A 22,575-nucleotide genomic window follows, 5' to 3' on the forward strand; every position below is an offset into this window, starting at 1 on the left:
CAACCTGATAAGCTCGAACCCAAGTCGGAGAAGTGCGTCTTCATAGGGTACCCAAAGGAAACTGGTGGGTACACCTTCTATCACAGATCCGAAGGCAAAATCTTTGTTGCTAAAAATGGATCCTTTCTAGAGAAGGAGTTTCTCTCGAAAGAAGTGAGTGGGAGGAAAGTAGAACTTGATGAGTTAATTGTACCTTCTCCCTTATTGGAAAGTAGTTCATCACAGAAATCAGTTCCAGTGATTCCTACACGAATTAGTGAGGAAGTTAATGATGATGATCATGAAACTTCAGATCAAGTTACTACCGTACCTTGTAGGTCTTCCAGAGTGAGATCCACACTAGAGTGGTACGGTAATCCTGTTCTGGAAGTCATGTTACTAGACCATGGTGAACCTATGAACTATGAGGAAGCGATGATGAGCCCAGATTCCGTGAAATGGCTTGAGGCCATGAAATCTGAGATGGGATCTGTCGGTGTCAAAACCGGCGGATCTCGGGTAGGGGGTCCCGAACTGTGCGTCTAGGCGGATGGTAATAGGAGACAAGGGACACGATGTTTTACCCAGGTTCGGGCCCTCTTGATGGAGGTAAAACCCTACGTCCTGCTTGATTAATATTGATGATGTGTGTTACAAGAGTAGATCTACCACGAGATCAAGGAGGCTAAACCCTAGAAGCTAGCCTATGGTATGATTGTTGTTCGTCCTATGGACTAAAGCCATCCGATTTATATAGACACCGAAGAGGGCTAGGGTTACACAGAGTCGGTTACAATGGTAGGAGATCTACATATCCGTATCGCCAAGCTTGCCTTCCATGCCAAGGAAAGTCCCATCCGGACACGGGACGAAGTCTTCAATCTTGTATCTTCATAGTCTTGGAGTCCGGCCGATGATGATAGTTCGGCTATCCGGACACCCCCTAGTCTGGAACTCCCTCAGTAGCCCCTGAACCAGGCTTCAATGACGACGAGTCCGGTGCGCATGTTGTCTTCGGCATTGCAAGGCGGGTTCTTCCTCCGAATAATTTATAGAAGATTGTGAACACCAGGATAGTGTCCGGCTCTGCAAAAATAAATTCCACGCACCACCGTAGAGAGAATAATATTACACAAGTTCAATCTGCTGACGTATTTTGCGACGTGACGTCACACCACTACCAAGCCTTTACTAGAATCATTTTTATTGTACCACCTCAGCGCATTTAGCGAAGCGGTTTCCTTGGCACGTCTTGTCGAGGCAGAGATCGTGTTCCCCTTATTCCGGGATCCCATCAATACGGACGTGGGTAACCCAATCGTGCCCATTGCCATGCCCCCTCCATCGAAGGCGGGTTCCAAACGGTCACGGGGACGGCTCTTGGTATTCTTCCTCTTTATAATGAGACCAAGGCACGTTCTTTTCCTTCAATCCTCTATCGAATCCGCCCCTCGCCCCGAGTTCCAACACCCAGGGCTCCAGATTCGAGTACCTTCGATCTTCGACAATGTCCGACCCCGACCTACGAGGCCGGTGGATGCCCTCCTCCGTCACGGAAGAGGACGGGCTAAAGCTGAGAGATGCCATGTACTTAACCTACGAGATTTCGCATAGGCTGCCTGCCCGAGGGCAGGTTATTCCGACTCCCGAGCTTGGTGAGAGCGTCGTGTTCGTGTCTCACCTCCGTCGGGGTTTAGGCTTCCCGACGGATCCCTTCGTGAGGGGGCTCATGTTTTACTATGGGCTGGAATTCCATGACTTGGCTCCGAAGTCCATCCTCCACATCTCATCATTCATTGTCGTCTGCGAAGCCTTCCTCCGCACTACCCCTCACTTCGGCTTGTGGCTCAAAACCTTCAACGTGGAGCCGAAGATGATTGAGGGGCGTCAGGCAGAGTGCGGAGGGGCGGTTATAAGCAAGAGGGCCGATGCTCCATGGCCCGAGGGCTCTTTTCAGGAGGAGCTCGGCCTATGGCAACAGGAGTGGTTCTATATCACTATTCCCAGGGGCAGCAGGCAGAGGCCGCCGCCCGTCTTCCGCTCGAGCCCTCCACAACAGCTGACGTCATGGGTCAACAGGGGGCGTGACTGGGGGCCGTCCAAAGACATACCCCTGTTGCAGGACCGGATTCGAGGCCTCCAAGAAAGGGAGATCAATCTAGTCGTAGTAGTACAGGTTATGCTGATCCGGCGCCTACTGCCCTGCAAACGTCGCCCCCTCCGCCTGTGGGAATTTAATCCGGAGGGGCCACGAGCTCTTCAACACTTCATGGGTTTGACACCCGCGGAGATGTACAAACTGTTCTTTGGATCGCAAGAGATGCATCCGGACTTGACCGAGGATGCTGGCCTAAGCTGCAACTGCCCGGATACTCAAGTAAGTAGCCCTGTGGCCGGACACAATGTCCATTTATTTATCATGGGTTTGCCTTTTTAACCAGCTATCCCTTGGACAGGAGTGCATAGCGCAAGCAAAATTGATACGGTGTCCGGCCCCCCTCCTTGAGACCATGCAGGATCCCGTGTTAATCAAAATGTTGGAGGTTGCACCTTCGGAGGAGGGCGAAGGGGGGCACAGGGGAACTACCACCTCTGCCAAGGAGGCTTTCAGTAAGGGAGGAATCGAGAGTCCCTCCTTCCAGGGGGAGAAGACGACCGCTTCCGAAGACCCGGAGGCCAAGGCCTCAAAGCGGGGAAAGAAATCTGTACCGGAAGGTCCTGTGCCGGAAAGAGCTCCGGCCGTACTGTCTCCTCAGAGGAATCAGCCCTCCAGCGAGCCGTAAGTAAAAAAGGGGGAATTTTGTAATAGTGGACACCCCTGCTTAATTTCTAAGGGTAACCGAAGTTTTCACCTTGTAGTTCGGATCTCAGCCCATCTCAGCACAACTCATCTTCGGGAGACCTTCGTCCGGAGATGATGGAGAGCGAAACGCCTCCATCTGCCACCCCGTCGTGCGGGGCGGGCGACCCTGAGGTGTCGTCACGGAGGGTCTCCCCGAGTCCGGCGGGGCCGGAGAGTTCGGCACCCATTGGAGTACGGCGGGTGGAGCTGCAAGATTTGCTAAAGAGGGCGTCTATCTCAGAAGATCACCGCACAATAATGAGTATGGTGATTGAGAGGATCTCGTCCGCTGAAAGCGGGTTGTGTGAGGCCGTCAGAAGTTTGCTGACGGGATTTGAGGTACGCAAAAAATGACATACCTTTTGACAGTTTTGCACATGAAGTGCGCCCTGTATAGATAGTAGCCCCTAAGACTTGGTATGCTGTCGAAAACGGCAGCGTGCCGAGGATCATAATCTCAGTTATAGATTGTCGCCTTTCCTGTGCAGGTGGCAGAATGTTCGATGGCCAGCCAGACTGATGGAGTTGCCGAGCTGAAGAGGCAACTCGACGTTGCGGATGCGGACATCTCGCTGGTCAATAAATGACTTGATGAGTCACAAGGTATGTGGTTGCTCCGCGGTTGCCTAGTAAGGGAGCTGACGCCCATTCCTTACGATTTGTATGCTTGATGCAGATGGTGCTGCTGCTGTGGAAAACCTTCGAGCAGAGCTTGCTCGGGCCAAGGAGCAAGCCAGAAAAAGCGAAGCGGCTGCCTCGAAGGCAGCGGAAGAGCTAGAAGCCGAGAAGGCTGCTCACTGCCGAAGCAGGGAGGAGATGGCCGGAATGGCCGTGAAATTAAAAGATGCTACCGACTGCCACGAGGTTCTTGAAAGAGAACACCGAGCGGAGCAAGAGGACCTGAAGAAGGCCGACGCCGAAGCCAAGGATGCTCGTAGTGCAATGCGGGCTATGAAGGAGGAACTATGTCAGGTTAGAGACATTATGGCTGGAAAGCCCTTTATGCTGCGTAGGAAGTTCATGGATCCGAAGTATGCTCAGCTGGGCCGGTTGTGCGGTGCAGAGGATCCTTATCTGGATTTGGCGGCGAGTGCGGCGGACGCAGTCGTGCACTTCCGAAGCCAGAAGGATCACGAAATGGAAGAGCTTTTCTGGTCTCAATTCCATATTCCGGAGCGTCCACTTCCGTTGAGTGATCGGCTGGTTGAGTGGGCTGAGCTGAATAGGTTGTCCGGACTTGCCATGACGGATGTGGTCGCTCATTTGTGGCCGGAAAGGCCCAAGCCGAAGAGTTATTTTGGCTTGTTGCAGCAGTTCCTTGGGGCGGTGCCGCATATCGGGGCGATGAAGCGGTCGGCATGCATAGAAGGTGCACGGATGGCACTCGCCCGTGTTAAGACATGCTGGGCGGAGATGGATGCCACCGCTGTTGCGTCCCGGGGTTCGGACGAAAGCCGATTCCCCACCGAGCACTATTTTGAGGAAGTCCTGCAGGGCGCTCGTTTAACAGAGTCGCAGTGCTCGAAAGATGTTATGTTTAAATGACATGTATGATTTCTGAGATCATGTTTATAATGCAATAGCTTTTTATACTTGTGCGTTCAAGTATTGAACTATCTCCTGTGCGGCCGTATGTGTATGTATAATCTGAAAGATGGCAGTCTTTGGCTTCAGCCCCCACGCACATGGTGCGGGGGTGTTTGCAAAAAGAAAAGCGCTTTTTCACACTTAATCCAACGTCTTGGTCCTTTTAAGGAGGTGATAGCGTAGCAAACTAGGCAACCGGACTATAATGCTTTATCACTTTCACTTAGCCATAGGAGCTCGAATGTGGGGCTACTATATAGCCCCTAGCGGCACCGCTCTTCTCCGAACTCGGGGCGCGTATGTGCCTGACCGGGAAGCGGTCCTTCGTCAAAGCGGAGGAATTCTAAACATTCCAATGGTCGATCGAGTGGTTGACCAGTCTCTCGCTATATCATGATAGTCAGTTTTCGGCTTTCTCTACTGAGGTGCTTGCCCGGGCGAACCGGGGCACAGTCGCAGTAGTTCTCCTGGTGCCGCGTTAGCCGATGATACGAAATGTAAGGAAGCAAAACACAAGAGCTGGGCAAACCCAACATTTGACCAAAGACATGATTCGGAGCTGATGCATATAAGGCCTAACTCGAGACGCCGAACACTCCCTAAGGTGTTTGGTCTTTATGATACCGGGCAGAACAATGCCCTAAGCCCCTAGTGTCCAGGTACAGGCGGGAACTTCTGACACGACCAATGCCAAAACGCCAGCCTCCTCCTCGGTTATGGTAGGAAACCGGGGGATGTGTATCAACAAGAGACAGTAAGAATGGTTTACGCAGGGTCTTAATCTGAAAAGAATCCTTGCAGCGGGTCCCTACTGCACGTTTGCGCCTGTGTCTCCGTTGTGCTGTATCCTGGACGGGTGTAGCACGTGCTTCATCTGTAAAAGAGAAGGACTTAGTTTCTAAGAAATATCGTGCAAAAGTTGTATTAAAATAAAGTATAATTTGGAAGATGAAGAAAGTTGAGCTTTATTGGCCCTCATCATTTATACGCGCGGCCCCTTATAAAGGTGGTATGCGGCTGAGAAGCCCCTTGTTTATTTACGCCGGACTCGCCTAACCGTGTCCGGGGTCTGAATGACCTGTTTTTAGGGGCCTTGACCTGCAAGGTCGGAGTGGCTGTCAAGGCAGACCCACGCTCTCCGTAGTCGAGGAACACTCGGAGTTACTCTTTAATGAGATTATGCCGCGTGGACCGGGCATTGTAAGTATAAGAGACGTGTAATGTGGTAGTGCGTTAAAGCGGGCGAAAGCTTTGCGTCCCAGTAGTGCTCGATGGCCACTGTAAAATGGGGCGATATGGAGAGTGAGCTTTTCGCGACGGAGGTTGTCGGATGAACCAAACACAACCTCTAGTGGTACAGAGCCCGTATAATTGGCTTAAAGGCCTGGCGTCACTCCTTTGAAGGAAGTGTAGTTATGGCGAATTTTGGTAGGGTCTACCCCCATTCTGTGGACGGTGTCCTGATACGGCAGGTGCCGCGCTGTGTTTTCGTGTTATCACATGAAGTGAGTTCACTGTTTTGACTTCTAGTGGGAAAGTCTTCTGTTTTCTGGAGTGCTGCTTTTGGGGTTTGTCACTTTCGCTTGGTGTGTCGAGCCCCTTGCGTTCGGCGTTAAGTCGGCCAGACTACTTGAAGACCCAACAATCTCTGTGGGTATGGTTTGCAGGCTTCCCGGGGGTACCATGTATTTGACATAGCCTGTCCAGAATTTTGTTTAGGTTGGATAGCTCGTCGCTGTTGTCCTTGAGGGGTGGTGTTTTGTTATTCGGCCGAGAGCTTTTGAATCCGGCGTTGACCGCCGTGCTATTTGGGCCATTTTCCTTATTCCGGCGCTGATCTTTTCTGCGCCGTGATTTCCCATTTCCATCCCTGACTTCGGATGTACTCGGGTCGCTGGTGCTGCATCTAGCCAGCCAGCTGTCCTCCCCTGCGCAAAAGCGAGTCATGAGGCTTGTTAGTGCGGCCATTGTTCTTGGTTTTTCCTGGCCGAGGTGTCTGGCGAGCCATTCGTCTCGGACGTTGTGTTTGAAGGCTGCTAAGGCTTCAACGTCCAGATATTCCACTATTTGGTTTTTTAGTGAGGAACCTGTTCCAGAATTTGCGTGCTGACTCTCCGGGCTGTTGAGTTATGTGACTTAAATCGTCTGCATCCGGAGGGCGGACATAAGTCCCCTGAAAATTTGCTCAAAACGCATCCTCAAGCTCTTCCCAACTTCCAATGGTATTTTCTGGGAGGCTTTTGAGCCAATGCCGAGCTGGCCCTTTGAGCTTGAGGGGTAGGTATTTTATGGCATGGAGATCGTCTCCTCTGGCCATATGTATGTGTAGGATATAATCCTCAATCCAGACTCCGGGGTCTGTTGTTCCGTCATATGCCTCTATGTTTACGGGTTTGAATCCCGCTGGAAATCCACGATCCAGTACCTCGTCGGTGAAACATAGTGGGTGTGCGGCGCCCCTGTATTTGGGTGTGCGGTTGTCTTCAAATGCTCGGCGGGTTATGTTGTTTCCTGGAGTATTCTTTTTTGGCCCATAGATGGACCTGGCCGTGTGCCGGCTTGTGTCCCGCGCCCCTTGCTACTCTTGGCCTGTCATCTGGTCGTCTATCCGTCCAGGCGGCTTCTTTCTTTTTTGACTGCGGGGGCTCTAAGGCCTCCTCGTCAAATTAGGGCAACAGCTTGCGCTTCGGGTAGCTCTTTGTCTGGTGACTAGCGCCATATTTATCTGTGGTGTTGAGTACTTTGCTCCATCTCATTCTGAGTGCGTCCTCCGCTGTTTTGAGCTTCCGCTTTTGCTTCTTCAAACTTCTTGCAGTGGCGACGAGCCTTTTATGAAGGTTCGTATGCTCTGGTGATGTGAGACCGTCTTCGCCGGGGATGGGTTTCTTGTCCAGTTCATCATGTTCGGATGGTTGCTTGGTGGCATGTTCGCCGTCCACTGCTTCGCCCTGCTCTAGGGCCGGGTCCGTATGGGTGCCGTTTTTATCGAGGCCGGTCTTCGGGCGGCGCTTGCGTCGCAGTTTTGGTTGTTTGTTGGGGGAGTTGTCCTTCGCCCCGTCCCGTTTTCCCTCGTTGTCGCTTCCTTTTGGTGTATCCACCATGTATACGTCGTGCATTGGGGTGGCTTTCCGATGCCGGATGGGTGCTGGTTCTTGGTCGTCTCCGGCATCGTCGTCCATACCGTCGATGTCTTCGGAGTCATAGTCTAGCAAGTCGGTTAGATCGTCGACAGTGGCTACCAAGTGGGTGCTAGGTGGGCTTTGAATTTCTTCGTTGTCCGCATCCCAACCGTCCTGACCGCAGTTTGGCCAGGGCTCTCCTGATAACGAGAGATACTTTAGCGAACTCAAGATGTCACCGAAAGGTGAGTGTTGAAAGATGTCCGCTGCGGTGAACTCCATGATCGGCGCCCAATCAGATCTGATCAGAGGGGGCGCGGGAGGTTCGGAGTCCGGCAAGGAGTCCGGCACCTCGGAGTCACGAGCTTTATGAGGGACAAGGTCAGTGTTCGGCTCTATCGCCGTAGAGGTTGCAGCCCCTGAGGCGGTGTCTAGCCATCCGTCCTCGACCTGCGCAACCGGCTCCGAATTGAAGATCGGAGCGGGTTCGAGTGCGGCCTCCAGGGTACTGTCCGGCTGCAGAGCTAAATCATGCTCGCCGTGACAGTGCGGCACGCTTGGCTGTGGCTCGAATCCATCGAGGATCAAGTCCCCGCGGATGTCATCCGTGAAGTTCAAACTTCCAAATCTGACCTGACGGCCAGGGGCGTAGCTTTCGATCTGCTCCAGTTGGCCAAGCGAATTGGCCCGCAGTGCGAAGCCGCCGAATACGAAGATCTGTCCGGGGAGGAAGGTCTCACCCTGGACTGCATCGTTGATGATGATCGAATAAGCCATCGAGCCTATCGGTGACGACACAGACGAACTCTCAATGAAAGCACCAATGTCGGTGTCAAAACCGGCGGATCTCGGGTAGGGGGTCCTGAACTGTGCGTCTAGGCGGATGGTAACAGGAGACAAGGGACACGATGTTTTACCCAGGTTCGGGCCCTCTTGATGGAGGTAAAACCCTACGTCCTGCTTGATTAATATTGATGATGTGTGTTACAAGAGTGGATCTACCACGAGATCAAGGAGGCTAAACCCTAGAAGCTAGCCTATGGTATGATTGTTGTTCATACTATGGACTAAAGCCATCTAGTTTATATAGACACCGGAGAGGGCTAGGGTTACACAGAGTCGGTTACAATGGTAGGAGATCTACATATCCGTATCGCCAAGCTTGCCTTCCACGCCAAGGAAAGTCCCATCTGGACACGGGATGAAGTCTTCAATCTTGTATCTTCATAGTCTTGGAGTCCGGCCGATGATGATAGTTCGGCTATTCAGACACCCCCTAGTCCGGAACTCCCTTAGGATCCATGTATGAGAACAAAGTGTGGACTTTGGTGGACTTGGCCGACGATCGGCAAGCCATAGAAAATAAATGGATCTTCAAGAAGAAGACCGATGCTAACGGTAATGTTACTGTCTACAAAGCTCGACTTGTTGCGAAAGGTTTTTGACAAGTTCAAGGAGTTGACTACGATGAGACTTTCTCACCCATAGCAATGCTTAAGTCTGTCTGAATCATGTTAGCAATTGCCGCATTTTATGATTATGAAATTTGGCAAATGGATGTCAAAACTGAATTCCTGAATGGATTTCTGGAAGAAGAGTTCTATATGATGCAACCAGAAGGTTTTGCTGATCCAAAAGGTGCTAACAAAGTGTCCAAGCTCCAGCGATCCATTTATGGACTGGTGCAAGCCTCTCGGAGTTGGAATAAATGCTTTGATAGTGTGATCAAAGCATATGGTTTTATACAGACTTTTGGAGAAGCATGTATTTACAAGAAAGTGAGTGGGAGCTCTGTAGCATTTCTAATATTATATGTGGATAACATATTGTTGATTGGAAATGATATAGAATTTCTGGATAGCATAAAGGGATACCTGAATAAGAGTTTTTCCATCAAAGACCTTGGTGAAGCTGCTTACATATTCTGCATCAAGATCTATAGAGATAGATCAAGACACTTAATTGGACTTTCACAAAGCACATACCTTGATAAAGTTTTGAAGAAGTTCAAAATGGATCAGTCAAAGAAAGGGTTCTTTCCTGTAAGGTGAGAAATTGAGTCAGACTCAATGCCCGACCACTGCAGAAGATAGAGAAAATGAAAGTCATTCCCTATGCTTCAGCCATAGGTTCTATCATGTATGCAATGCTATGTACCAGACCAGATGTGTGCCTTGCTATAAGCATAGCAGGGAGGTACCAAAGTAATCCTGGAGTGGAGCACTTCATAGAGGTCAAGAACATCCTGAAATACCTGAAAAGGACTAAGGATATGTTTCTCGTTTATGGAGGTGACAAAGAGCTCGTCGTAAATGGTTACATCGATGCAAGCTCTAACACTGATCCAGATGACTCTAAGTTGCAAACCGGATATGTATTTTTATTGAATGGAGGAGCTGTCAGTTGGTGTAGTTCCAAGCAGAGCGTCGTGGCGGGATCTACGTGTGAAGCAGAGTACATTGCTAGTGCATCGGGTCCAATGAAAATCTTTTGTGACAATACTTGTGCAATTGCCTTGGAAAAGGAATCCAGATTTCAGAAGAGAACCAAGCACATCAAAAGACGCTTTAATTACATCCGTCATCAAGTGTCGGAAGGGGACATAGAGCTTTGCAAGATACATACGGATCTTAATGTTGCAGACCCGTTGACTAAGCCTCTTCCACGAGCAAAACATGATCAGCACCAAAGCTCCATGGGTGTTAGAATCATTACTATGTAATCTAGATTATTGACTCTAGTGCAAGTGGGAGACTGAAGGAAATATGCCCTATAGGCAATAATAAAGTTATTATTTATTTCCTTATTTCATGATAAATGTTTATTATTCATGCTAGAATTGTATTAATTTGATACTTAGTACATGTGTGAATACGTAGACAAAACATAGTGTCCCTAGCATGCCTCTACTTGACTAGCTCGTTAATCAAAGATGGTTATGTTTCCTAACCATAAACATGTGTTGTCATTTGATTAACGGGATCACATCATTAGGAGAATGATGTGATGGACATGACCCATCCGTTAGCTTAGCATTATGATCGTTATAGTTTCATTGCTACTGCTTTCTTCATGACTTATACATGTTCCTCAGACTATGAGATTATGCAACTCCCGAATACCGGAGGAACACCTTGTGTGCTATCAAACATCACAACGTAAATGGGTGATTATAAAGATGCTTTACAGGTGTCTCCGAAGGTGTTTGTTGGGTTGTCATATATCAAGATTAGGATTTGTCACTCAGTGTTCCGGAGAGGTATCTCTCGGCCCTCTCGGTAATTCTCATCAATATACGCCTTGCAAGCATTGTGACTGATGAGCTAGTTGTGGGATGAAGTATTATGGAATTAGTAAAGAGACTTGCCTGTAACGAGATTGAACTAGGTATGATGATACCGATGGTCGAATCTCGGGCAAGTAACATACCGATGACAAAGGGAACAACGTATGTTGTAATGCGGTTTGACCGATAAAGATCTTCGTAGAATATGTAGGAGCCAATATGAGCATCCAGGTTCCTCTATTGGTTATTGACCAAAGATGTGTCTCGGTCATGTCTACATAGTTCTCGAACCCATATGGTCCGCACGCTTAACGTTCGATGACGATATGTATTATGAGTTATGTGTTTTTGATGACCCAAGTTTGTTTGGAGTCCCGGATGAGATCACAGACATGACAAGGAGTCTCGAAATAGTTGAGACATAAAGGAAAATATATTGGATGGCTATATTCGGACACCAGAAGTGTTCCAGAGAAGTTTCGGTTATAATCGTAGTGCCGGAGGATTATCGGAACCCCCCGGGGGAACTAATGGGCCACATGGGCCTTAGTGGAGAGAGAGGGGCGGCCAGGGCAGGCCGCGCCCCCCTCCCCCTTGGGTCCGAATTGGACTAGGAGGGGGGCGGCGACCCCTTTCCTTCTCCCTCTCCCTCTCTCCCTCTTGGTGGAATCCTACGAGGGCTAGTAGGACTCCCCTTGATGGGGCGCGCCTAGGAGGGCCGGTCGGCCTCCCCTTGCTCCTTTATATACGGGGGCAAGGGGGCACCCTAAGTAGACACAAGTTTCTCTCCCAACCGTGTGCGGTGCCCCCCTACACAGTTACAGACCTCGATCATACCATCATAGTGCTTAGGCGAAGCCCTGCGCCGGTAGCATCATCATCACCGTCGCCACGCCGTCGTGCTAACGGAACTCACCCCATCCTCAACTGGATCAAGAGCATGAGGGATGTCATCGAGCTGAATGTGTGCTGAACACGGAGGTGTCATACGTTCGGTACTTGATCGTTTGGATCGCGAAAAAGTTCGACTACATCAACCGCATTATTGAAACGCTTCCGCTTTCGGTCTACGAGGGTACGTGGACACACTCTCCCTTCTTGTTGCTGTGCATCACCTAGATAGATCTTGCGTGATCGTAGGAAATTTTTGAAATTACCGCGTTCCCCAACAGGCAAGTTTGTTGCGGGCTGCATAATTGCTAAGCTCCCTAATTCCAAGAGGAACATTGCCACCACTCTAAAACATCAAAGGCGTGAATTCTCTGTGGAGGATGTCATTGGCCATCTGAGTGTTGAACAGAATTCGAGGGCAAAGGACTTGCATGGAAAAGGGGCCGAAGGGACATCTATCGCCAACATGGTGAACCAGAGGAACTTCAACTCCCACAAGCCCAAGGGAAAGAACGGTGTCCAACAGAATACCGACTTTAAGAAGAAGGGTAAGAAGACCTTCAAGAAGAATAAGAAGGATGAGGGCTGCTTTACTTGTGGTTCGGTTGAACATTGGGCCAACAAGTACCCAAACAAGTTTAAGAAGTCAGGACAGGACTCCTAGTCCATCAACATGATTGTGGGCAACAATGCGAATGGGGCATCTGGGCACGGTAATTTATTTGCTGTCTTTTCAGTGTTACAGCCCACCGATTGGTGGGTAGATATAGGTGCAGGTGTTCATGTGTGTGCTGACATTTCATTGTTCTCTTCTTACCAGGTCACATGCCACGGGTCCGTATTGATGGGGAATGGCACGAGTGCTTCTGTTCATGGTGTTGGCACGGTCGATCTGAAGTTTACTTCGGGAAGGATCGTGCAGCTGAGGAACGTGCAACATGTCCCCGCCATCAAGAAGAACCTCGCTAGTGACTCCCTTCTATGTAGAGAAGGATTTAAGTTGGTATTCGAGTCTAATAAATTAGTTTTTACTAAGTATGGACTATTTGTTGGAAAAGGTTATGAGAGCGGAGGGATGTTCCGCCTTTCCCTCGCAGATTTTTGTAATAAAGTCATGAACCATATTCATTCGAGTGTTAATGAATCTGAAGTTTGGTATCCACATCTTTGTCACATTAGTTTTGGTGTTATGATGTGGTTAGCCAACTTGGATTTAATCCCGAGTTTCACTTTAGCCAAAGGTTCTAAGTGCCTTTCATGTGTGCAAGTGATACGTCTTCAACGTATCTATAATTTTTGATCGTTCCATGCTATTATATTACCCCTTTTGGATGTTTATGGGCTTTATTTTACACATTATTACCATTTTTGGGACTAACCTACTAACCGGAGGCCCAACCCGTATTGCTGTTTTTTTTTGCCTATTTCAGTATTTCGAAGAAAAGGAATATCAAACGGAGTCCAAACGGAATTAAACCTTCGGAAGCGTGACTTTTGGAACGAACGTGATTCAGGGGACTTGGAGTGCAAGTCAAGAAGCAGCCGAGGTGGCCACGAGAGGGTAGGGCACCCCACCCCCTATAGGGCGCACCCCCTGTCTCGTGGGCCCCTTGGGAGGCCACCGACGTACTTCTTCCTCCTATATAAGCCTATGTACCCCGAAAGCATCCAGGGAGCACCCGAAACACAATTTCCACCGCCGTAACCTTCTGTATCCGCAAGATCCCATCTTGGAGCCTTCGCCGACGCTCCACCGGAGGGGTAATCTACCATGGAGGGCTTCTACATCAACACCATAGCCTCTCCAATGAGTTGTGAGTAGTTTACCACAGACCTTCGAGTCCATAGTTATTAGCTAGATGGCTTCTTATCTCTTTTTGGATCTCAATACAATGTTCTCCCCCTCTCTTGTGGGGATCTATTCGATGCAATCTCTTTTTGCGGTGTGTTTGTCGAGATCCGATGAATTGTGGGTTTATGATCAAGTTTATCTATGAGAAATATTTGAATCTCCTCTGAATTCTTTTATGTATGATTGAGTTATCTTTGCAAGTCTCTTTGAATTATCAGTTTGGTTTGGCCTACTAGATTGATCTTTCTTGCCATGGGAGAAGTTCTTAGCTTTGGGTTCAATCTTGCGGTGTCCTTACCTAGTGACAGAAAGGGTTGCAAGGCACGTATTGTATTGTTTCCATCGAGGATAAAAAGATGGGGTTTATATCATATTGCATGAGTTTATCCCTCTACATCATGTCATCTTGCTTAATGCATTACTCTGTTCTTTATGAACTTAATACTCTAGATGCAGGCAGGAGTCGGTCGATGTGTGGAGTAATAGTAGTAGATGCAAGCAGGAGTCGGTCTACTTGTCACGGACGTGATGCCTATATACATGATCATGCCTAGATAATCTCATAACTATTCGCTTTTCTATCAATTGCTCGACAGTAATTTGTTCACCCACCGTAATACTTATGCTATCTTGAGAGAAGCCTCTAGTGAAACCTATGGCCCCCGGGTCTATCTCTTATCATATTTGCTTTCAATCTACTTTTATTTGCATCTTTACTTTTTGCATCTATATTATAAAATACCAAAAATATATTTATCTTATCATACTATCTCTATCAGATCTCACTTTCGCAAGTGTCCGTGAAGGGATTGACAACCCCTTTATTGCGTTGGTTGCGAGTTCTTGGTTTGTTTGTGTAGGTGCGTGGGACTTTTGAGGAGCCTCCTACTGGATTGATACCCTGGTTCTCAAAAACTAAGGGAAATACTTACGCTACTATTGCTGCATCACCCTTTCCTCTTCAAGGAAAACCAACGCAAGCTCAAGACGTAGCAGCAAGCTAAGCAACCTCGCCAGCCTCACAAGGCTGCGGAGGAGAGACACTTGGCACCATTAGAACTCATGCATTCTAATCTTTGTGAGATGAATGGTGTGTTGACTAAATGTGGAAAGTAATACTTCATGAAATTGATAGATGATTCCACTATATTGCTATGTGTATCTGTTAAATAGTAAAGATGAGGCTCTACACTACTTTAAAATCTATAAGGCAGAAGTTGAGAATCAACTTGAAAAGAAAATTAAATGAGTCAGATCAGATCGTGGTGGAGAGTGCTTCTCAAATGAGTTTGATTCCTTTTGCGCGGAACACGTCATTATTCATGAGAGGACGCCTCCCTATTCACCCCAGTCAAACGGGTTTGCCGAGCGGAAAAACCGTACTCTAACTGATTTGGTTAACGCCACATTAGATACATCGGGATTATCCAAGGCATGGTGGGGGGAGGCTATATTGACGGCATGTCATGTCCTGAATAAAGTTCCGACAAAGGATAATGAGATCACTCCCTATGAGAAATGGGCGAAGAGAAGGACAACACTCTCATACTTGTGTACTTGGGGATGTTTGGCGAAAGTCAATGTGCCGATCCCCAAAAAGCGTAAGCTTGGACCCAAGACTATGGACTGCGATAATTTGGGCTACACTAAGAACATCGTTGGCTATAGATTTCTAGTAGTGAAATCTGAGGTACCTGACAAGAAGGTCGATACAATTATCGAGTCTAAGGATGCTACATTCTTTGAGGATATTTTTCCTATGAGAGATATGCAAAGCGATTCTAGACAGGAATCTGGGGAGACTCCTGAGCCTGCCATTCCTATGGAATATTATGAACGAACACATGATGATAATCCTGAGGAGGATGACAAGGAAACCCTTGGTAGGGGCAAGAGACAAAGGACTGCAAAGACCATTGGTGATGATTTCTTCATGTACCTCATGGATGATACTCCCACTTCTATTTCATAAGCGTATGCTTCTCCAGAAGCTGACTACTGGAAGGATGCGGTCCGTAGCGAGATGGATTCCATCATGGCTAACGAGACATGGGAGATCACTGAGCGTCCCTATGGTTGTAAACCATTGGGATGTAAGTGGGTGTTCAAAAAGAAGCTTAGGCCCGATGGTATGATTGAAAAGTACAAGGCTAGGCTTGTGGCCAAGGGCTATGACCAGAAAGAAGAGGAAGATTTCTTCGATACGTATTGACCTGTGGCTAGATTGACCACCATTCGAGTATTACTCTCGTTGGCGGCCTCGCACGGTCTTCTCGTCCACCAGATGGATGTTAAGACGACTTTTCTGAATGGAGAGCTAAACGAGGAAATCTACATGCAACAGCCAGATGGCTTTGTGATAGATGGTCAGGAAAGACAGGTGTGTAGGTTGCTGAAATCTTTATATGGCCTGAAGCAAGCACCTAAGCAATGGCATGATAAGTTTAATACAACTCTGACATCTGTTGGCTTTGTTGTTAATGAAGCTGACAAATGTGTATACTATCGCCATGGTGGGGGCGAAGGAGTCATACTGTGCTTGTATGTTGATGACATATTGATATTCAGAACCAACCTCAAAGTCATTGAGGAGGTCAAGTCATTTTTGTCTCAGAACTTTGAGATAAAGGACCTTGGTGTGGCTGATGTTATCTTGAACATCAAGCTACTGAGAGATAATGAGGGTGGGATCACACTTCTGCAATCCCATTATGTTGAGAAGGTGTTGAGCCGTTTTGGATATTCGGACTGCAAACCATCTCAAACACCATATGATCCTAGTGTGTTGGTTCGAAAGTTCGAAGGCACAACTAAGGATCAATTGAGATACTCTCAAATCATTGGTTCACTCATGTACCTAGCAAGCGCAACAAGGACTGACATCGCATTTGCTGTGAGCAAACTGAGCTAGTTTGTCTCCAATCCGGGTGATGTACGTTGGCATGCTCTTGAGAGAGTTATGGGCTATCTGGAAGGTACTATGAACTACGGACTTCACTATATCGGATACCCATTGGTACTTGAAGGGTATAGTGATGCGAATTGGATCTCTGATGCTTATGAGATGAAGGCCACAACTGGGTATATGTTTACCCTTGGAGGTGGCGCTGTTTCCTAGAAGTCTTGCAAGCAAACATCTTAACGAGATCGACAAATGGAAGTAGAATTAACATCATTAGACACATCTGGTGTCGAAACAGGATGGCTTCGAGATCTTTTGATGGACTTGCCATTGCTTGATAAACCAGTTTCGGCTATCCTTATGAACTGTGACAATCAGACTGTCATCACCAAGGTGAAGAGTTCAAAGGACAACATGAAGTCCAACAAACACATAAGAATGAGATTAAAAGCTGTCAGAAAATTAAGAAACTCCGGAGTGATAGCGTTGGAGTATGTCCATACGGCTAAGAATCTGACAGATCCCTTTACAAAAGAGCTATCACGTGTTGTGATAGATAGTGCATCGAGGGAGATGGGTATGAGACCCACATGAGTTGCCATGGTGGTAACCCAACCTATGTGATCAGAGATCCCATGAAGTAGGACATGGGAAAACAAGCCAGTGGTGAACTGAGGAGAGTAACTATATTAACCCACTCCGTTGGAGATGCAATACTCTCAATATTGTATGGTAGGATGACTACTGTCTTAATATGTTCCAAAGCTTATGTAAGCAAGATGCTATCCTACAGAGCGATCTTTGGAGAAACACACCTATGTGAGCCCGACTACTGGTCACAGTATATGAGATTGGGGTGATCTCTAGTAAGCTCATGAATAGGCTAGGAGTGTGACTTATACGCTCCACCCGAGGGGTTAGCCTTCGGCACTCTAGTACTAGTAAGACATGTGGTGAAGCTTCTTTACGCCAAACTTGTAATTCAAGGCATAGTCCATTGTTCAGTTGTGAACGAGTGTAGCTACTTGCTCTAGCAGAAGCTCAACCTTAACAGATCTTCACTGAAACACTAGTATATCGGAACAACAATTGGAACAGAGGACGCAATGGACCCTCGTGATCTGGTGGGGGATTGTTGAAATATGGGTGGGCTTTAGGCCCATCTAACAATTTCAGAAAAATTTCTAAGGGCCCATGTGGGTTTATTGGCACCACGTGGAGGCGGGAAGTTTAGTCCCACCCCGAAAGTGGAAGAGGAGTTAGACCTCCTTATAAGGGTGGCTCTTCTACATGCTATTGAAGTTTGAGAAGAGAAGAGGCCCTCGCGCGCTCCTCCTCCGCCCGCCGCGCCGCGCCGCGCCGCGGGTTGCGGGTTGCGGGAATGAGCCGAGCCGAGCTCACACCTACACGCTTATTTTTGCCAGTCACTAATGGAGAGTTCCTGACAGCTGGGCCACGATCTAAGACGTCAGATCATGGGCTGTCATGGACTCGAACATGGGTAGAGCCCACGTCTCTCCATGCGGCTGCGCCTATATAAGTGTGAGGTGTCTCCTAACCCTAGCCGCCACGAACAGATCACATCTGCTCCCACGCGAACCGCCCATGTCGTTCCTTTGATGCTGCTGCCGCCGGTGACTTCAACCCGTCCGCCGCGTACACGGTCGACGGGAGAGCAGGTCTGCGAAACCCCGTCTCTCTAGTTCCTGTACGGGAGAGAGGCGAATAGGTTTTTGGAAAGTGACTAAACGATTGCTCGCTTCCTATCCACTACTTCCTCTACGTCCGCGTCGTCTTCGTCATCACCATGTCCACCGACGCTGAACGTGCCGCCGCCGAGAAGGCCGAGGCCGACAAAGGCCGCCGAGGATGCCGCTGCTGCTGTCACCGCTGCCGCGGCTTCTGCCTGGCCTAATGGAGAGTATAACACGTTTATCCCGCTTCTGTTTATAGCAGTATGTATAGATTTGTCTACTATTTACTTAGTACGTGCATGCTTACATCAGAGTCAGTATGTCGTTAATTCAGTCAATGCCATGCTAAAGTCGGAAAATTGCCTATTTACTGAGCAGCTTCAAGCCTGCGGCGTAGTGGTGACCCTGCCACCAAGGCACCAACGTGGAGCACTGGCATTAGTTCTTGTTCAGAAAGAGAAAACGTCGAGTACTAGTTTTGTTTTTGAAACACGTCGAGTACCAGCTGGGCCACCTGGACTTGTGAGCTGCAGCTTGAAGCATAGAATCAGCCAGAGGCCCAAACCTTGATGGCGTAGGGTGAACCTTATTCTAATCTACATGGGCCGATTTATATTCCAGTTTCTGCTTTTTTTGCATTTTTGGTTTGTTTTTCTTTTCAATTCTGTTCTTATTTCCACTTTTGCATTTATTAAAAAATATTCTCTGTTATGTTTGTGTTCAAATTTTTTTCGTGTGCACAAACAACTCCTTTCAAATTCATGAATATCTCTGTTATATATAATGGATGCGCGTTTCATGGTAATGGTTCATACAAAAGTACATTATTTATTTAAATTTGCAATATATGAATATTTTTCAATATTTAAATTGATGATGGAATATTTTGGAGACCTTATAAAGAAAATATTTGTGAGATATACTCCCTCCGTCCCAAAATAAGTGTCTTGAGCTTAGTATAAATTTGTACTAAAGCTAGTACAAAGTTGAGACACTTATTTTGGGATGGATGGAGTATAGAAGTACGAGTTAATGGTCGTGCTAGTGGGTGGCCCATGTTGGAGCTCTTGAGGCGATTTTGACCCAGATCTTCGGTATAGGCGAAGAGTTCGTCCTTAGGAATGAAGGGCCTTTTTCCTACTGAAACAGTAAGGGACGGTGCATCAAATTTTCTTAAGGTACCATATATTGTGCTCCCTCCGTTCAGAATTACTTGTCTCGAAAATTGATGTATCTAGACGTATAGATATGATTTCCTTTTTACCTTACTTAGAGAGGAAAGGAAACATAATATTACTCATGGGTTCTTGATTCAACACTGATGTGTTAAATGTTCGAGATGGACTGAAGGAAACACAACATATTCCCCCTGTTCACTTTTGTAGGACGTTTTAGACAGCTGAAATTGAATTATTTTGGGTGTTGTCTTAAATGTCCAAGACATCTTACAAAAGTGAAGGGAGGGAGTGGCATTGCTAAGGATTCTGCTTGCTTAAGGGATTATAAAAACCATAACAACCCCGGCAAAACCAACACTTAATCTCACAGTCCCTTTCAAAAAAAGTTAATCTCACAGATTTGCACATATCCCGGAGCTATATATTTCGAAATGGGAAGCATCCGAGACTGAAGCACATGCTCCACGGTTCTAAAGATCCACTCTCCATGGGTTTCCTCTCAGACGATAACTACATGTGCGATGCTCACTCATAATGGAGTTGCCTCTCATATTAAATCAACCGACTGAACTTGGATCGAAGACCAACCGACCTGCTGGCTGCGAGTCTTTTATTAAACAGCTGTGATCTACGATCTGTTGGCAGATTTAACCTCTGAACTCGCTGCTTGCTCCGGTCTTCGGCGCAGTACAGTTCGCTTGTTTTGTCTCTGATGATGATGCCTCGCTGTTCCCAGTGAGATCCACGCTAATTACGGGTTAGTTCACTCACTACCGATATACACTATGGCAACTTGCCAGTAGCTCACTGAGTAGCCTTTATGTATGCTAGCACTCCCACACTGCTACTTCACTAGTCACATCAAGTCCACTGCAGCAGTAAGAAGGGACTGCGTACAGAAGGGTGAAATCCATCCAACAATGGCAGGTGCAGCGCCGGCCGATGAAGATGGATCGCCGAAGAAGAGGAAGCAGGGCGGGTTCAAGACAATGCCCTTCATACTAGGTGATTGATTCCCCCGTGCTTTGCTTTCATGCAACTTAAATTTCTGTCTGCAGAGCAGCATCTCGCCGGTGTTGACTGTCGACGCATGCAGCGAACGAGGTCTGCGACAGGTTCGCGACAGCCGGCTTCAACGCCAACATGATCACCTACCTCACGCAGCAGCTGCACCTGCCGCTGGTGGAGGCCTCCAACCTGCTCACCAACTTCATGGGGACGGCCGCCTTCACCCCGGTCTTCGGCGCCATCATCGCCGACTCCTACGCCGGCCGCTTCTGGACCATCGCCGCCGGCGGCACGCTGTACCAGCTCGGCATGCTCGGCCTCGTCGTGTCCGCGCTCGCCACTGCCCTCCGCCCCGCGCCGTGCGCCGCCGCTGCCCTGTCGACGCCCACGTGCCAGCGCGCGAACGATGGGCAGCTCGCGGTGCTTTACCTGTCGCTGCTCTTCACCGCGCTCGGGTCCGGCGGCATCCGGCCGTGCGTGGTGGCGTTCGGCGCGGACCAGTTCGGCGTGGGAGGGAGGCGGCCCGGCGGCGAGCAAAAGTGGAGCTTCTTCAACTTCTATTTCTTCACCATGGGGCTCGCCGTGCTGCTGGCGCTGACGGTGGTGGTGTACATCCAGGAGAACGTCGGGTGGGGATGGGGGTTCGGCATCCCCGCCATCGCCATGTTCGTCTCCGTGCTGTCGTTCGTGGTCGGCTACCCGCTCTACGTCAGGGTGAAGCCCGGGGGTAGCCCCTTCGTGAGGCTGGTTCAGGTCATCGTCGCGGCGATCAAGAAGAGGAAGGAGGCCGTGCCGGAGGACGCCGGAATGCTGTACCAGAACAAGGAGCTGGACGCTCCCATCGCCGCCGACGGGAGGCTGCTCCACACCAACCAGCTTAGGCAAGTAATTAACCTCGAGTTGGTACACTTGGTTCCATCTTCCATGTGCACCATTGTGTCTTTTTCCTCATGTGATTCGTTTGTTTATTGATCGCCAACGTGAAGGTTCTTGGATCGAGCGGCAATAGCGACGACGACCGATGCCGTTGACTCCGGCGCCGAGCCGGACCTGTGGCGGCTGGCGACGGTGCACCGGGTGGAGGAGCTCAAGTCCATCGTGCGCATGCTGCCCCTGTGGGCGGCCAGCATCACGCTCATCGCCGCCGCCTCGCACAACTTCACCTTCGCCATCCAGCAGTCGCGCACCATGGACCGCCGCCTCACGCCGCGGTTCGAGATCCCGCCGGCCAGCATGATCATCTTCACCACGCTCACCATGCTCGTCAGCCTCTCCCTCTACGACCGCGTCTTCGTCCCGCTCGCGCGCCGCTACACCGGCCGGCAGTCGGGGATCTCCTACTTCCAGCGCATGGGCGCCGGGCTGGCGGTCTCCGTCCTCGGCGTCCTCGCGGGGGCGCTCGTCGAGGGCAAGCGGCGCAGGGCCGCGGCGGAGCACGGGCTGCTGGACAGCCCCGGCGCCACCGTGCCGATCAGCGTGTTCTGGCTGGTGCCGCAGTACGCGCTCCACGGGGTGAGCGACGCGCTCTCCACGGTGGCGCACATGGAGTTCCTGTATGACCAGTCGCCGGAGAGCATGCGCAGCTCCTCGGCGGCGCTGTTCTGGGTCGCCGGCTCGCTCGGGAACTACCTGGGAACGCTGCTCGTCATGGTGGTGCAGAGCGCAAGCGGAGGGGAGTGGCTGCAGGACAACATCAACAGGGGCAGGCTCGATTACTACTACTGGCTCGTGACCTTCCTCATGGCGCTCAATCTTGCGTACTACATCGTCTGCTTCCATTTTTACACCCTGAAGTCCTTCGACGTGGAGGGGAACGGGGCGCAACGGCGGCAAGATGACGGTGAGGGGCAAAGTCGGAGTGCGGAGCGGGAGACTGAGCTCGATGCTGGCCGCATTGGAGCTTCGAAAAATTGTGGGTAGGATCATTTTTAACGGTGTAGTTAACAACACTACATCAGTGTATCTTTGAACTACCGAACTTGTATTGATGTAACAGAGTAAAAACGGAGAAATTCAGTGTATCTTTTTGCTGCAATTACTCGGTTGTTTAAAAAAAATTGAAGATCCTAGCCAACTAAAATTGCGCAGTGCAAAGCCTATGATCGCACTTTTCGGAGGTGCACAATTTTTACTGAAATTTGGATGCTTTTTTAAGTTCATGCTTTATTTTTGAAAAGAAGAGTACCCGCCGTGTGCATTACATGATGCACACAATCATTTTATTAAACATGAAATAA

General features: G+C 49.0%; 1 protein-coding gene across 1 annotated transcript; it reads left to right on the top strand.

Moving 5' to 3' along the window:
* The first annotated feature begins 20,198 nt into the window (after positions 1 to 20,198).
* On the top strand, positions 20,199 to 22,335 carry LOC123092972 (protein NRT1/ PTR FAMILY 3.1). Its single transcript, XM_044514846.1, has 3 exons — positions 20,199 to 20,335; positions 20,427 to 21,219; positions 21,325 to 22,335. Exons 1-3 carry the CDS (start codon positions 20,251 to 20,253, stop codon positions 22,256 to 22,258), a joined length of 1,812 nt encoding a protein of 603 aa, XP_044370781.1. The 5' UTR covers positions 20,199 to 20,250; the 3' UTR covers positions 22,259 to 22,335.
* The last annotated feature ends 240 nt before the right edge of the window (positions 22,336 to 22,575 follow it).

This window comes from Triticum aestivum, chromosome 1B (assembly GCF_018294505.1).
Source record: "Triticum aestivum cultivar Chinese Spring chromosome 1B, IWGSC CS RefSeq v2.1, whole genome shotgun sequence".
Classification (NCBI taxonomy): Eukaryota; Viridiplantae; Streptophyta; class Magnoliopsida; order Poales; family Poaceae; genus Triticum; species Triticum aestivum.